This window comes from Anomaloglossus baeobatrachus, chromosome 4, assembly GCF_048569485.1.
Source record: "Anomaloglossus baeobatrachus isolate aAnoBae1 chromosome 4, aAnoBae1.hap1, whole genome shotgun sequence".
In the NCBI taxonomy this organism is placed as follows: domain Eukaryota; kingdom Metazoa; phylum Chordata; class Amphibia; order Anura; family Aromobatidae; genus Anomaloglossus; species Anomaloglossus baeobatrachus.
Window position 1 is genome coordinate 542,703,312 of NC_134356.1, and position 16,509 is coordinate 542,719,820.

Sequence of the window (16,509 nt, forward strand, 5' to 3'; positions counted from 1 at the left end):
CCTATTATGTAAATTAGGTTACTTGTGTTTTTTTACATGCGTTTTTATAGCATTTTTGAGGCTGCTTTTTTATCTTTTGCTATTATGTCATGTTTTAAACAAAGATGCTTTGTTTCCTGGTATTTGACCTTATTAATAAACTAGTGTGCATAATACATGAATGTTTTTGACTTTCTGCAGTGGAAAAACACTAAAAACGCTACGGGCTTAGCACCATCTTGCTATAATGGCATCTGAGTGACACAAGGATTTCATCAGCCTCCTGATGAACCGAAGGGGAAACGCGTGAAGGCATGGGTTATTTTATCAAGCATTTTACTTAGCATCAAAATGATAAGTAAACTTGGTTCACTCCCCTGATTTGTTTGCCCTGATTGAGAAGCACTGGATGCACTTTATGTAGGCTCGGGCACTTTTTTCTCACTATATCTTGTAGGGTGAATCAGGGGAGGCTAGGGCAAGTCAACGGTGAGTGGGGGTGCCATATTGAATTTCAGGGTGCTGACCTCCGCTGTCAGGTAGAGAGGATTGATGTGGTATATACGGATTGAATTTTAAGGCCATGTGTGCAGTCGAAAGTGACTTTTTCTCAAGGAAAATCCAGACCCTCTTAAAGAATCCTGCATACGCTGTAAAAAAAATGCAACGAAATCCACATGCTCTTTTACCGTGGTTTGCCATGGATTTTGTGCGGTTCCCGCAGATTTTTACCATTATCTATAGCAAAAACCGCAGGTACCTGCAGAAAAGAAGTGACATGCACATTAATTTCGCAGCGGAAAATCCGCGGGTAAATCCGCGGGTAAATCCGCAGGTATAAAAAAAACACAGTGTGCGCACAGCATTTTTTTTAAAACCCATAGGATTTGCTGGGGAATGACTGCAGCAATCTAAGACACATTTTCTGCATCAAATCCGCGGCAAATCTGCAGCAAAATCCACGGTAAATCCACAGTGTGCACACATAACTTTATTAAATCACCTTTAGGCTAAGTTTTAAGAGGGTAAGTTTTGTTAGCCAGACGTGAAACTCGCAATGCAGGTCAGTTTTCGCTGAGTAAAAAAGAAACACAGTGGGTAGGAGATTTCTACTAATCCCATCCACTTTGCTGGAACTGTAAAAAGCTGCATTATTGATGCAGCCAAAATATGCAGCTTCAATAACTCACCAAGAACTCATTTTGGGGTATGATGAGTTAAATATTTACTGTTTATAATACATATAATCCAAAGGTAAAAAAAACACTGCAAAAATGCAGCCAACAAAAGCAGCAAAACTTGTATTTTCAACATAGCATTTTTACTACCATAAGGCTAGGGCCCCACTTTGCGTTTTGAACCTGCGTTTCTGCAGCGTTTTGAGCTGCAGCGTTTTATGGCCAAATGGCTTGCGTTTTGTTTTTCCATGTTATCCTATGGAAATTGTGACATTTCTGACCCCACTTTGTGGTTTAAAACGCTGCGTTTAATTTGCATATTTTGTGGCAAAAACAATGCGTTCAAAGAAGCAACATGTCAATTGTTTTTGCCCTTTTGGGTGCGTTTTGCTAACATTAAAGTCTATGAGAAATGGCAAAAACCAAGAATCAAGCAAATTCCTGCATTTTACCTGCTTTTCCAGTGCAGAAAACATGCGTTTTGAACTTCAAAAATACATGCATTTTGGACATCAAAATAATGATTTCATATGTCCCTTTACACACACACATAGTCCGGCAATTAAAAATAATAATAATAATAAATTATTGCTATTTTTCCATTAAATATCATATTACCGTTATAGTTTCATTAAATTAATCTATTTTCATTATTTTTAACAAAAATATAGATTTGTTTCTTTTTTTCCAATTTTTTTGTTGAGTTTGACTATTTAAACTTTATTTAGCAGTGTCATGATGTTCAAAACGCATCCATCAAAACGCAGGGGGAAAAGCAGGTAAAAAGCGCTAAAAACGCATCAAAACGCGGTAAATACGCATGCGTTTTCAGCGCTAAATTTCTGAAAAAGGCAACTTTGGTCAAATCAACTAAGCCCAAAACGCGCGTTTAGAACTGCAAGTAGATGAACGCAAAGTGGGGCTCTAGCCTAAAAGCAGATTTTGGCTAAAGATTAAAAGGCAGCAAAAATGCTGTGTGAATTTAGTCTGAGGAATGTGCAGACTTTTTCATGTAGATTCCATGTAGAACCTGCCTGATAAAGCACTAAGAAATTGCCAAAAAGAATAAACCTATACACAAAATGACTTGCTGTGCATACATTTTGTCTATTGCAACTTCTTTTCACTACTTCAGGCTTTGAAGCCATGAACCGGCTAAAATAAGGCCTCTTTCACACATCACTTTTTTGCCATCAGGCAATACCGGCGAATTGGAAAAAAAAAACGGATCCAGCGCCTGATCCGTTTTTTTCTCATAAACTTGTATTAGCGCTGGATTGCGACACATAGCCTCACATTACATCCGTAGTATGACGGATCTAGCAAAAATTGTCTGTGCGGCCGCCGGAAGCAACGTTGAATGTAACTATTTTGGGACCGTCGAAAAAAACGGAAGGAGACGGATCCGGCGCCTATGGGCGCCGGATCCGTCGTCATCCGTCAAATGATGGAATCAGGCAACAGAGACGATTTTTTTCTGTCTGGGCATACCCATTCTCTCCTGATAGCAAAAAACTGAAGTGTGAAAGAGGCCTAAGTCACTGTGTCCAATATTCTGACAGCTTCAGCTTGATATTAATATTTGAAATAGAAAAAAGAGCCTACCAACAGCAAATCTGCAGCAAAAGATCCTCCTAGAAGACATAAAACACATTTCAGGGAAAACAAGCATTTTTCTGAAGTGCCTTCTCTAGTGATGAGTGAGTATAATTGTTACTATTCGCTACTTGCACGGATAGTATGGTATTCGGTGTACTCGTTATATTGTGAGTTTTTGTGTATTCGCCTCACTATATTCGGAAGTCCCGCCCAGCCATTTTGGCACCTGAGTTGCAGCCACTGAACATGTTGGGCTGATTAACCAATCATAGTAATGCTACCGCCATCTTGCTTGTGGCGTTACTGTGATTGGCTAGTCGTGCTTCCTACTTACCGGGGCATGGCCGGGGGCACAGAGTGGAGCAGAGAGACAAAGAAAGTGAGAGAATTTCTCCAGGTTTTCCCCATTCGGTTTCATCACTTTCCCATCCATTTCAGCCTTTTCTTCAGACCCCCAGACCTCTCTGGTGAGTCCAGCAGAAAATTACTCGCATTTCCCATTGACTTGCATTGTACTCGCTATTCGGAACGAATATGCTAATATTACAAAGTACTTGTTTTGAGTATAGCGATTACGAATATTACAGTATTTGCTCATTTTTAGTCTTCTCCTAAAAAATTATGTGGGTATGCCAGAATTATGCAGTATTTTTCCTTTTTTTGCACCGGTTTTTATGTCTTTTATATTATCTGCAAAAGCTATGAGATTTTAGAAATCATTGACAATTTTTTTTCCTGAATGCTTTTGAAAATTTCCTGTAGTCAAGACCATCATTTTTTAAGTGGAGCATCTTCAGAAATTATTCCTTTTTACTAATTTTATTTTTTTAATTCGAATATATTTTGGTTATTTCCTGAAGAGCTTTGTCGGTTTTAATATTATTTCAGTAATATTTTTTAGCCTTTTTTGCTGGTGTCTTTTTTTTTTTAATTCATTAAAGGTTGTCCTGGCTTTCGGTGCAAGTCTGCAACCACCCAAACTAAGGCTATGTCCGCACGTTTCTTTTTACCTGCTTTTTACCTGCTTTTTTGCTGCTTTTTCAACTGCAGCGTTTAATGCCAAAATAGTTGTGTTCTGCTTTTCAAGCAAAGTCTATGGGAATTTGGGTTTCTTGTCCGCACTATGCAGTTCAAACTGCAGCCTTTTTGTTGCAGAACTTTGGTCAAAAACTCAGCTTTGCAGTGCAAAACCCAAATGGCAAAAACAATTGACATGTCAGTTGTTTTTGCCATTTGGGTTTTGCACTGCAAAGCTGAGTTTTTGACCAAAGTTCTGCAACAAAAAGGCTGCAGTTTGAACTGCATAGTGCGGACAAGAAACCCAAATTCCCATAGAATTTGCTTGAAAAGCAGAACACAACCATTTTGGCATTAAACGCTGCAGTTGAAAAAGCAGCAAAAAAGCAGGTAAAAAGCAGGTAAAAAGCAACGTGCCGACATAGCCTAACTGCTGACTTGTAAATCCTCACAGCAAGCCCTGTGCGCACTGTCAGGCTTCTCCGTATCCAATTCCGGTTGTGTGGAATGAGACTGGACACATCTAGTTGGAAATATGCAACTTGCATACTTGTGGTCACATAATCCACGTCTCACCCACAGCACTGGCACCTGAGAATCCTGAAAGTGTTCACATGTCGCATTGTGAAGATTGACAAGTCTGTAGTCAGTAAGAGCTGCTGCAGACTTGTGCCCTAAGCTTAGACAACCCCTTTTAAGCAATGAATAAAACATTTGCATTTTTGAGGTGACAACATGTACAATGTGCTCAAAAAGATACCAAGATGTTGTACAGGCTGTTAACTGACTTTTATTGTATAATACAGAGCACTCTCTAGCAGAAATGTAGACAAATGGACACATATCTTCTTGTAAATGCTTGGCATTTTGAAAGCCTAAAGCTCAAAATCGTGAACATGCAGTATGGACAGCAAGTCGTTTTTTCATAGAATCGAATTGCTTTTCTGGTGTTTTTATGAGCGAAACAACTGATAAACATTTTTTGAAAAAGCTGCATAGTCAACATACTCTTTGTCTTCATTCAGGCATCCTTTTTTTAATGCACATGTTCTATCCATGATTTTCATAGACAGAACATTTGCTCATTATAGTTTATGGGGCTGTACACCATGTCATGAAAAGATGAAAGTGCCATTACAAGTCCATTAACCCATTAAAATAATGAAGAGCACATGCATAGCATCAGTAACAGTTCTTGTACTGTCCATGGTTAACATTGGAAAGAATAGGAGAAGCTTTCTAATTTATTTTGTTTATTTATCCATCTATGAAAATCACTGATGAAACACTGATAGTAAAAGGTGACACTGACCAAACACTGATGACACTTGTACCACTAATTTGGCAAATGTAAATAAACACAGACATCTTAATGAGGCTTTAAGTGGACGTTTTTTTAGAAAACATCCCCTATTAATCACCTAGAACTCTACAGGAAGCCTTAGCTCAATAGGTCCAAATATCCTGGTTTGTAGCGACCATACCACCCAGGTTCTACAGCCACTCCTAAACGCTGGGCCGTAGAATCCACATCCATATAAATCCATTAAATAACACATTTGGCAACTTAGATGTTTCTCAGTGTCTAAATCCTTTTAGGATATCCATGCACATAGGTCCAAGCATGGACTGCAGTGCATGGATTGGCTACAAATCTCCGGATACAGACATGACAGCTTCATATGTGTCTCTGAGGCTGTAACTCTTGGGTTGGGAGAACCACGGCCAGTCCGTTCATTGCTGTCCGAGCTTGGATCAATTTGTACATATGTCTACATGAGTATCTACCATCCACCAATCTACCTGCCAGCTATTTACAAAGTATATACAAATATAATATATTTTTTAATTGGAAGTTGATCACTTTACGTTCTAGCTACTTTATATTAAGAGATAGCACTATAGTAGATTTTCTCTAGTTATGTCATGACTAATGATGAGTGAGTTTCAAAATATTCAGATTCACGATACTCGTAAAGAGTACTGTCTAATACTCGTGTATGCATACCGAATAGTGAGCGCAATGCAAGTCAATGGGGAATACTCGCAATGTAACGAGTAACCCGAATGCCATACTATTTGCTACTTGATGGAATAGTACAGCATTTGGATTACTCGTTACTTTGCAAGTATTCCCCATTGATTTGCATTGCACACAGTATTCGGAATGCATACGTGATTATTAGACAGTACTCATTACGAGTATCGCGAATCCGAGTATTTCGAAACTCGCTCATTATTATTCATGACAGGATGAATTCAGCGATGTATAACATAACTTAAGGTTGTCATATGAAAGAATATTTAGACATTTTCTCCTTACTTTCCATTGATGACACCATCTGGGTTCAGCATTGGAACAATCTTGAAAATGAACATTTCTCTGAGGATCTGGGCAATAGGATCACTGCTGGTAAGAAATTCCAATGTTCCTTTCATCACCCAGCTGGCATTGCTCTCACCAGGGTGTACCCGAGCAGTAAGCACCATATACTGACGACTACCTGCAATATATACAATACACAGGTTACACAGTACAATTACAATTTGCAATAGGACATGGATTTTATAGTTCTATAGAAACACAACATCAAAACACATGAAATATATGCTTCACTTTAAAGAAAAACTAAAGGCTCAAGTAGCACAAAAATGTCATCTGCACACATTGAGTTTTTGTGACTTTTTTACTACAGTGTTTGTAAACCAAAACCAGGAGTGGGTAATAAATGCAAAAGTGGTGACGTGTTTTGTAGTGCATTTGATATCTCCATTTTAGTTAACATTTGGCTGCAGCATCTCTTTCAAACAGCACCAGAAAGAATCATGCAAAAAAATGCATTTTTCCTAAAATCGTTACGTAAAACCACCCTAATGTAAGGCTACACATGGCAGATTTTTCCCACACAGAAAATTTTAAAATGAAAAATGAGCTTCTTTCATCTGTGGGATGGCTGCCGCAACAAATGCATGTCTTCCTGCAAGCCCTTTTCAAATAAATAAGATAATCACAGAAATTTCTACAACAAATTTGCAACTTGTGACTACACCTTTTTGTGTAAGGCCTTACTCTAATGTTATTTTTTTTGACAAAGTAAAACAAACCAAATTTCTTCAGTGATTTTTATCAGTGTCATCAGAGTTTGATAGACGTATTGCAGAGTTTGATCTGAAATTTGGATAAATATCGCACATGTCTCTGATCCGACATGGACCATCTTTGGTCCACAAAAAAATCACAGATGTGTGTGAAGGAGGCAGCCATCCCTGGGCCGCACTGGTGCCACTCTTCTTCGCCAAGGAGAGTCCGTGTGCGAAAGTGGCTTTGAGCAGGGTCCATGACTCTTACTTGCTGCTTCGAGATGGTGCTCATCATCCCTGCTGCCAGTTGCAGACACTGACAGATAGTGAGACACTCAGCAACAAAGTTCACTTGGCCAAATAGTCTTGCTTACTCTTATTCTTCACACCACTATGACAGCCATGGCCTCCCTTTCTCTATCTCTGGGTTACTATTCTTCGTTCTGGCTCCCAGTATCTCGGACCTCATCCTTAATACTTCGGAGTCTGTGCCTTCTTTCCCCTTATAGCATACACATTCATCAATTTCTGGGCCCCGGTGGCTTCTGTAGCCACACGACTCTTTAAGCCCGCCAGGATGAACAGTAGGCACTGTACCTCCAGAGGTTATCTCAGAGTTCCCTGACTGGCCCTCGCACTGAGGCCACATCCTTTCACTTTTGAAACCACTTCTAGACTGCCGTTCCTCAGGAGCTTCCTCGTCTAGCCATCCACCCTGCCATGTGTCACTGCTCCCTATCTTAGTTAACTTCTATTCTAAAACTCTACCACTGACCTAACCCCACCACTAGTTTGCAGAATTCGGCAGCCTGGCATACAGTCCTAACTCTACTACATATGGGACAAGTTCTTCTCTAAAAAACACTTAAATACTTACACATGCATTCATATTATTCAACAGTATACATATAAGACATAGCATATTTATATCATGAGGCACTGCCCATCTAATACATATGAACAGCCCCATAAACAGTCAAAGGTACAAATACTATCTGTGAAAAAAAACAGATAGCACTCATATGTGAGAAACTGACATGTGAATGGGCCCTTACGAATATATCCTTGGTTCACCTGTATATAGACTTTTCCAATCCTTTCAGAGTGGATTTCTTTGTCCCCCAAAAAATACCAATAATTTCCCTGTTTTTAACAAACGTTTTTGGATGACATTTTTTACAATCAATACATTTGTGTCATGCATTTTTTCTTTGAGTTTTTTAGCCATATAGACAAGCCTGTTACAGTTGGGGGTGTTTTTTAATATAGATCCCCATTGCTTTATTTCCCTTGGTTAAAAATTCATGGCATTTTTTGTGATATTCTTTGATGTTTTTTTTTTAAATTGGTCAGAATTGAAATGTATCTGTGAAAATCACAGTATGGACTCTGATTATTTTTTTGTTGCAGCCAAAGACTTGAATGGGTGAGTCTCATCCAATTACAGAGTAAAATCGCAGCATGTTGTTTTTCCATCCAAATTTTGTACCAGATTAGTGCATGTAAATTACAGGCAGTTCCTGCACACGTCCAATGTGGGGACAAGCACACAGAGGCAGTCTTGTCCGCAATTTGCAAATTGTGTTATGTTTTAGTGGAACATGCAACTTTTTGGTCTTAAGCCCGCTACACACGCTTCAATATATCTCACAATCCGTCGTTGGGGTCAAGATGTAAGTGACGCACATCCGGCATCGTTTGTGAGGTATCTGCGTGTGACATCTACGTGCGATCAGGATTTTACGCAAAACCGTTGATCGCAAACACATCGTATCTTTGTCTAGAATTGAGCTTTTTGTTGCACGAACCTAGTCAATTGTAACGTGTGACATCCCTCATACGATTTTGGTGTCTGATGCTATGTGCGCAGGTGTGCGCTCTGCACCGCAGCTTAGAAAAGGTCCGCTTCAGAGCACAGCTGAAAAGCTGCGTTCTGAAGCGCCTCACAATGTCTGTCATTCACTAATCTCTGTCAGTCGGTCACTATCTCTGTCCCTCACTCTCTGTCCATGTCAGTCTATCCCCCTCTCTCATACTCACCGATCCCCGATCCCTGGCGCTGCACGGCGTTCACACTGCTCCGGCGGCTTTTACTGTTTTGAAAAAGCCGGCAGCCCATTAAACAATCTCATATTCCCTGCTTTCTCCGCCCACCGGTGCCTATGATTGGTTACAGTGAGACACGAGCCCACGCTGAGTGACAGGTGTCACACTGCACCCAATCACAGTAGCCGGTGGGCGTGTCTATACTGTGTAGTGAAATAAATAATTAAATAATTTAAAAAAACGACGTGCGGTCCCCCCCAATTTTAATACCAGCCAGATAAAGCCATACGGCTGAAGGCTGGCATTCTCGGGATGGGGAGCTCCACGTTATGGGGAGCCCCCCAGCCTAACAATATCAGCCAACAGCCGCCCATTATTGCCGCATACATTAGATGCGACAGTTCTGGGACTGTACCCGGCTCTTCCCGATTTGCCCTGGTGCGTTGGCAAATCAGGGTAATAAGGAGTTATTGGCAGCCCATAGCTGCCAATAAGTCCTAGATTAATCATGTCAGGCGTCTATGAGACACCTTCCATGATTAATCTGTAAATTACAGTAAATAAACACACACACCCGAAAAAAATCCTTTATTAGAAATAAAAAACACAAACATATACCCTGGTTAACCACTTTAATCAGCCCAAAAAAGCCCTCCATGTCCGGTGAAATACAGGATGCTCCAGCGTCGCATCCAGCACTGCTGCATGGAGGTGACCGGAGCTGCAGAAGACACAGCCGCTCCTGTCAGCTCCATGCAGCTAATGAAGACAGCCACGCGATCAGCTGAGCTGTCACTGAGGTTACCCGCTGTCACTGGATCCAGCGGTGGATACAGCGGTGGCCGCGGGTAACCTCAGTGACAGCTCAGCTGATCGCGCTACTCACCGCCGCTCCTCTCACCTCCACGCAGCAACTGAGGTGAGTAGCGCGATCAGCTGAGCTGTCACTGAGGTTACCCGCAGCCACCGCTGCATCCATTGACAGCGGGTAACCTCAGTGAGAGCTCAGCTGATCGCGCGGCTGTCTTCAGTTGCTGTGTGGAGGTGACAGGAGCGGCTGTGTCTGCTGCAGCTCCGGTCACCTCCATGCAGCAGCGCTGGATGCGACGCTGGAGCATCCTGGATTCCGCCGGACATGGAGGGCTTTTCTGGGCTGATTAAAGTGGTTAACCAGGGTATATGTTTGTGTTTTTTATTTCTAATAAATGATTTTTTCGGGTGTGTGTGTTTATTTACTGTAATTTACAGATTAATCATGTAAGGTGTCTCATAGACGCCTGACATGATTAATCTAGGACTTATTGGCAGCTATGGGCTTCCAATAACTCCTTATTGCCCCGATTTGCCAACGCACCAGGGCAAATCGGGAAGAGCCGGGTACAGTCCCAGAACTGTCGCATCTAATGTATGCGGCAATTGTGGGCGGCTGTTGGCTGATATTGTTAGACTGGGGGGCTCCCCATAACGTGGAGCTCCCCATCCTGAGAATACCAGCCTTCAGCCGTATGGCTTTATCTGGCTAATTTTAAAATTGGGGGGGACCGCACGCTGGATTTTTTAATTATTTAATTATTTATTTGTCGCGGGCGGAGGAAGAGACGCCGCGCTCTCCCACTGCTCGGGTAAAGCCGCTGCGGCCTGCTGCTGCTGCTCGGTGGCTCGAGCGATGGGCCGGATCCCGGGGACTCGAGCGGCGCTCCTCGCCCGTGAGTGAAAGGGGATTGGTTTTTGGGATAGTTTATTGTCCGTGACACCACCCACGGTTGTGGTGATTAAGTGGACAACACCGCTGCTCTGTATGGGGATCCCGGGAGCGGTGACAGGGAGCAGCAAAGTTGTTGGTTCTCCCCTCCGTGGGTAGGGGGTAGTTGTCCTGGGGCCCAGTGATGGGGTGGGTGATGCAGGGCTTGGTGGGGTGCAGGGACGCGGGGGCAGCGCTGTGCCTTGCGGCACTGTGGTACTCACTCAGCCTGAGATGATGACACAGTTTTCGGTAAAACACACGGCTGGAAAGACGGTTCCCACGGACGGCTGCACTTGCTTTTCCCCAGTAGTTGACGGTGACGGTCCCTTTTCCTGCACCTAAGATGATGATGGTTGCGATGGGTTCCCACCGGTAACCCGCTCCCCGGCTTGGATGTGGGTCAGAGGAGCCCTACTTTGCCCGCAGGCGCTGGCCCTGAGAAACTGGTGCCCTAGCGGTGACGGTGTCTCTCTTCAATGGTTGGACTGTTGCCTTCAATCGGGACTTGGTTGTTGGGAGACCCAGAGGTCCCCTTCACTAACGGATTTGGCAAATTCACGGCGACTCCTAGCCTTGTCGGGATCCGAAAGGCCCCTGCCAATGGTGCTGACTGCTCTTCATATACCGCTCCGGTACCGCCGGGCCACCACCCGTCCGCGGTCCTTCCAGCAACCTCCGAGCAGTCTCCCCTGCAGACAGTCACCGCCGTCTGCTGACCTTGCTGTCTCAGTCCGGGGCACACACCCGGACCAACTTCAGGCTTGCTTAACTGTTCCTTTTTCTGTCACTACTCTCACTTAGTCTTCCACTTTAACTCCTCTCTCAAGCTCCTCTACCACTTCACTTCCTTCTACTTCCACTAACTTTTCTTATCTGCCTGGTTCTCCCGCCTCCAGGGCTGTGAACTACTCGGTGGGCGGAGCCGACCGCCTGGCCCACCCCCTGGTGTGGACATCAGCCACTGGAGGAAGGCAACAAGGATTTTAGGTTAGCCTTGGTGTTCCTAACTGGGGTGTAGGGTGTGGTGGTGTTATGACCTGTGACCCCTGGCTTGCCCAGGGCGTCACATATTTCAGTGCACAGTATAGAAACGCCCACCGGCTGCTGTGATTGGGTGCAGTGTGACACCTGTCATTCAGCGTGGGGGCGTGTCTCACTGTAAACAATCATAGGCGCCGGTGGGCGGGGAAAGCAGGGAATACGAGATTGTTTAATGGGCGGCCATCTTTTTCAAAACAGTAAAAGCTGCCGGAGCAGTGTGAATGCCGTGCCGTCGGGGATCGGTGAGTATATGAGAGAGGGCTGCTCAATTCAGTTACTCAGGAGTTTAGCGGTCACCGGTGAGTCCTTCACGGGTGACCGCTAATCAGGGCATGACACAGACGGAGCCGCAGCATGACAATGAAGTCGGGTGAAGTTCACCCGAGTTCATTCTGACAGTGCGGCTCTGTCTGTGTCTGCTGTCATCTGCCATTCAGCTCTGCTACATGGCTGTCTGTGTCTGCTGTCAGCGGCCATGTAGCAGAGCTGAATGGCAGATGACATAGTAAAAATGCATCCCTACACATTACACACGCTGGGCAAGTCAATAAATAAAAAAAAAAAAAAAAAAGGTGCCCAATGCATACGTCACAGAACACATGATCTAAAGGATCGCACACAAAATTGATCAATTTCACATAGACTACTAACGCTCGTGTGACAGCAAATGAATGACCTATGTGCAATCTCATAAGATCCCGTATGCAACCTGGGCGTGTCACATCGCAAATGCGATTGTACACTAATTGCAACGTGTAAAGCTGGCTTTAAAAGTTTCAAAAAGTGTCAAAGACTGCGTGCGCCCGCTTTGAAGAATTTTCTGCCGAAAACATTAACAAATACCACAAGACAAAAAAAAATGAAAGTAAAATAAAATGCAAATGATGAAAGAGGCACACTGTATTTTTTGGGGGCCAAAAAGTGTGTGTGAAGGAATTGTACTGAATAGATCTAATTCATGATGTGTTCACTTTACTGCTATCACCAAGTGGGACCCAGGAAGCATTTGACCTCTTGTACGGTCTGTGGACCTTGCCCGTATATCACTCCATAGCACAGTTTGCAATTTAACATAAATTGAGTGAATGTATCAGGTGTACAATATATGTGGCCTGGCTAGGAATATCTCATAGGGAATGTAAATTGAATATTGCTCAAGAGGACCCGTCGCTTAGCTGCATGTACTGTATACCAAGCTGATAGTACAATGTATAAAAAGCTAATCGTGTTTATTATAGAACAGTCCTGCGACATTGGAAGTATATATATATATAATTACTGTGCAATTAGCTACTTATCTCTTTTATCATATACATAGCAGAAGTGGATAATGCCTGAGCCTCTTTGTGAGAATGACATACTGAAGATGAACTATGTCTTGTTTACATATCACTTGTTCTTTTATATGTGTAAAGAGTAAATGTCAGAATAAATTTCAGGACTTGTGTAGAAACTGGAGATGGAAAAACATGTATCCAATTTCATAACTGCTTGTGATAATGGCACACATATTTAGAAAAAGTTTTCATGTAACTGCATATAATAAGGATTTATAGAGCAATCATCAGACTTCAGAGAAATACTGCATTGTGTAACATCCATGACAGTACCCATCCCATCTGTTTCAACTTTTGTTGCTGGGTGGCACCGCACCTTTGTTGTAGGCAACAACACAACAGTTCAGTTAAATCTGCGACTAGATTTGGTTCTGCATTACTTCTCTGAGCATTGGACAGGCCTACTCATTGTATAAACAACTGAGTAGCTGTTTTTTTGCCAGTTATACACTGTGTGCAGAATTATTAGGCAAATGAGTATTTTGATCACATGATAATTTTTATACATGTTGTCCTACTCTAAGCTGTATACAGTTAGGTCCAGAAATATTTGGACAGTGACACAAGTTTTGTTATTTTAGCTGTTTACAAAAACATGTTCAGAAATACAATTATATATATAATATGGGCTGAAAGTGCACACTCCCAGCTGCAATATGAGAGTTTTCACATCCAAATCGGAGAAAGGGTTTAGGAATCATAGCTCTGTAATGCATAGCCTCCTCTTTTTCAAGGGACCAAAAGTAATTGGACAAGGGACTCTAAGGGCTGCAATTAACTCTGAAGGCGTCTCCCTCGTTAACCTGTAATCAATGAAGTAGTTAAAAGGTCTGGGGTTGATTACAGGTGTGTTGTTTTGCATTTGGAAGCTGTTGCTGTGACCAGACAACATGCGGTCTAAGGAATTCTCAACTGAGGTGAAGCAGAACATCCTGAGGCTGAAAAAAAAGAAAAAATCCATCAGAGAGATAGCAGACATGCTTGGAGTAGCAAAATCAACAGTCGGGTACATTCTGAGAAAAAAGGAATTGACTGGTGAGCTTGGGAACTCAAAAAGGCCTGGGCGTCCACGGATGACAACAGTGGTGGATGATCGCCGCATACTTTCTTTGGTGAAGAAGAACCCGTTCACAACATCAACTGAAGTCCAGAACACTCTCAGTGAAGTAGGTGTATCTGTCTCTAAGTCAACAGTAAAGAGAAGACTCCATGAAAGTAAATACAAAGGGTTCACATCTAGATGCAAACCATTCATCAATTCCAAAAATAGACAGGCCAGAGTTAAATTTGCTGGAAAACACCTCATGAAGCCAGCTCAGTTCTGGAAAAGTATTCTATGGACAGATGAGACAAAGATCAACCTGTACCAGAATCATGGGAATAAAAAAGTTTGGAGAAGAAAGGGAACGGCACATGATCCAAGGCACACCACATCCTCTGTAAAACATGGTGGAGGCAATGTGATGGCATGGGCATGCATGGCTTTCAATGGCACTGGGTCACTTGTGTTTATTGATGACATAACAGCAGACAAGAGTAGCCGGATGAATTCTCAAGTGTGCTGGGATATACTTTCAGCCCAGATTCAGCCAAATGCCGCAAAGTTGATCGGACGGCACTTCATAGTACAGATGGACAATGACCCCAAGCATACAGCCAAAGCTACCCAGGAGTTCATGAGTGCAAAAAAGTGGAACATTCTGCAATGGCCAAGTCAATCACCAGATCTTAACCCAATTGAGCATGCATTTCACTTGTTCAAATCCAAACTTAAGACGGAAAGACCCACAAACAAGCAAGACCTGAAGGCTGCGGCTGTAAAGGCCTGGCAAAGCATTAAGAAGGAGGAAACCCAGCGTTTGGTGATGTCCATAGGTTCCAGACTTAAGGCAGTGATTGCCTCCAAAGGATTCGCAACAAAATATTGAAAATAAAAATATTTTGTTTGGGTTTGGTTTATTTGTCCAATTACTTTTGACCTCCTAAAATGTGGAGTGTTTGTAAAGAAATGTGTACAATTCCTACAATTTCTATCAGATATTTTTGTTCAAACCTTCAAATTAAACGTTACAATCTGCACTTGAATTCTGTTGTAAAGGTTTCATTTCAAATCCAATGTGGTGGCATGCAGAGCCCAACTCGCGAAAATTGTGTCACTGTCCAAATATTTCTGGACCTAACTGTAGGCTTAAGAGCCAACTACCCATTAAGTAAATCAGGTGATGTGCATCTCTGTAATGAGGAGGGGTGTGGTGTAATGACATCAACACCCTATATAAGGTGTGCTTAATTATTAGGCAACTTCCTTTCCTTTGGCAAAATGGGTCAGAAGAGAGATTTGACGGGCAGAGGGATGCAGCAGTCTTGAAATTGCCAAACTTTTGAAGCGTGATCACCGAACAATCAATCGTTTCATGGCAAATAGCCAACAGGGTCGCAAGAAGCGTGTTGGGCAAAAAAGGAGCAAAATAACTGCCCATGAATTGCGTAAAATCAATCATGAAGCCACCAGTTTTCCATATTTCAGAGCTGCAACATTACTGGAGTATCAAAAAGCACAAGGTGTGCCATTTTCAGGGACATGGACAAGGTAAGGAGAGCTGAAAAACGACCGCCTTTGAACAAGAAACATAAGATAAAACTTCAAGACTGGACCAAGAAATATCTTAAGACTCATTTTTCAAAGGTTTTATGGACTGCTCACACTCAGCCACCTCACCCTTTTCCACAGGCATTTAATTAAGCACCATTTACTTGGGCCTGCTCCGCCTTCATTCATGGCTGCTGGTTAGGCACTGTGAGGGCCGTTCTGACATTGTCCTGGTGTGTGTGGCATCTGCTGCTCATGCTGGCTCCTGGGCTGCCTTTTTTCGCAGCTGCATCTCTTTGCAAAGTAGAAGTGGTTCTGAAATGTTACAGGTATATGTGTCGCTTTAAAATGGTTCTGCTTTTAATATATTTAGGTGGCCGCATAGCACAATGGGAATAAAGAATATAGAGTAGCATCCCCCTATTGAGATTTGCTGTGATGTGGCAGGGGTGGCTCAAAAAATTGATTAATTGTTTGCTAAAAACCTCATTTTGTATTATAGTACAATTGGAATGAATATGTGAATTTACAGTTTTAACTGTTGCATGCCATTCTCATACTAACTGGGAGGTTATATCCCATCTACCAGCACCTCTTAATTTAACCGGCTGTGTGCACACTAATTCTATCATTATTGCATGCCATTCTCAGGCAGTGCTGTCTCTCCTTTCTTCTTTTATCCTGTAGTAATGTGCCCCATCCTGGTCTTCATCCTGTAGTAATGTGCCAATCCTTGTCTCCATCCTGCAGTAATGTGTCCATTCTTGTAGTATTGTGTCCCATCCTTGTCCCAATCTGATAGTAATGTTCCCATCCTTGTCCCCATCCTATAGTATTGTGTCATTTTTGTCCCCATCCTGTAGTAATGTGCTCATCCTTATCCCCTTCTTTAAGTAA

The 16,509-nt window shown here is 42.6% G+C and overlaps 1 protein-coding gene across 1 annotated transcript in view; it reads right to left on the reverse strand.

The window, feature by feature from the left end:
* Positions 1-16,509, reverse strand: part of AGBL1 (AGBL carboxypeptidase 1) — a 1,396,462-nt gene that overhangs the window by 786,445 nt on the left and 593,508 nt on the right. Inside the window, exon 18 of the mRNA XM_075345952.1 lies at positions 6,097-6,277. Within this exon, the coding sequence (XP_075202067.1) occupies positions 6,097-6,277 (181 nt within the window). The remainder of the gene's footprint in view (positions 1-6,096; positions 6,278-16,509) is intronic.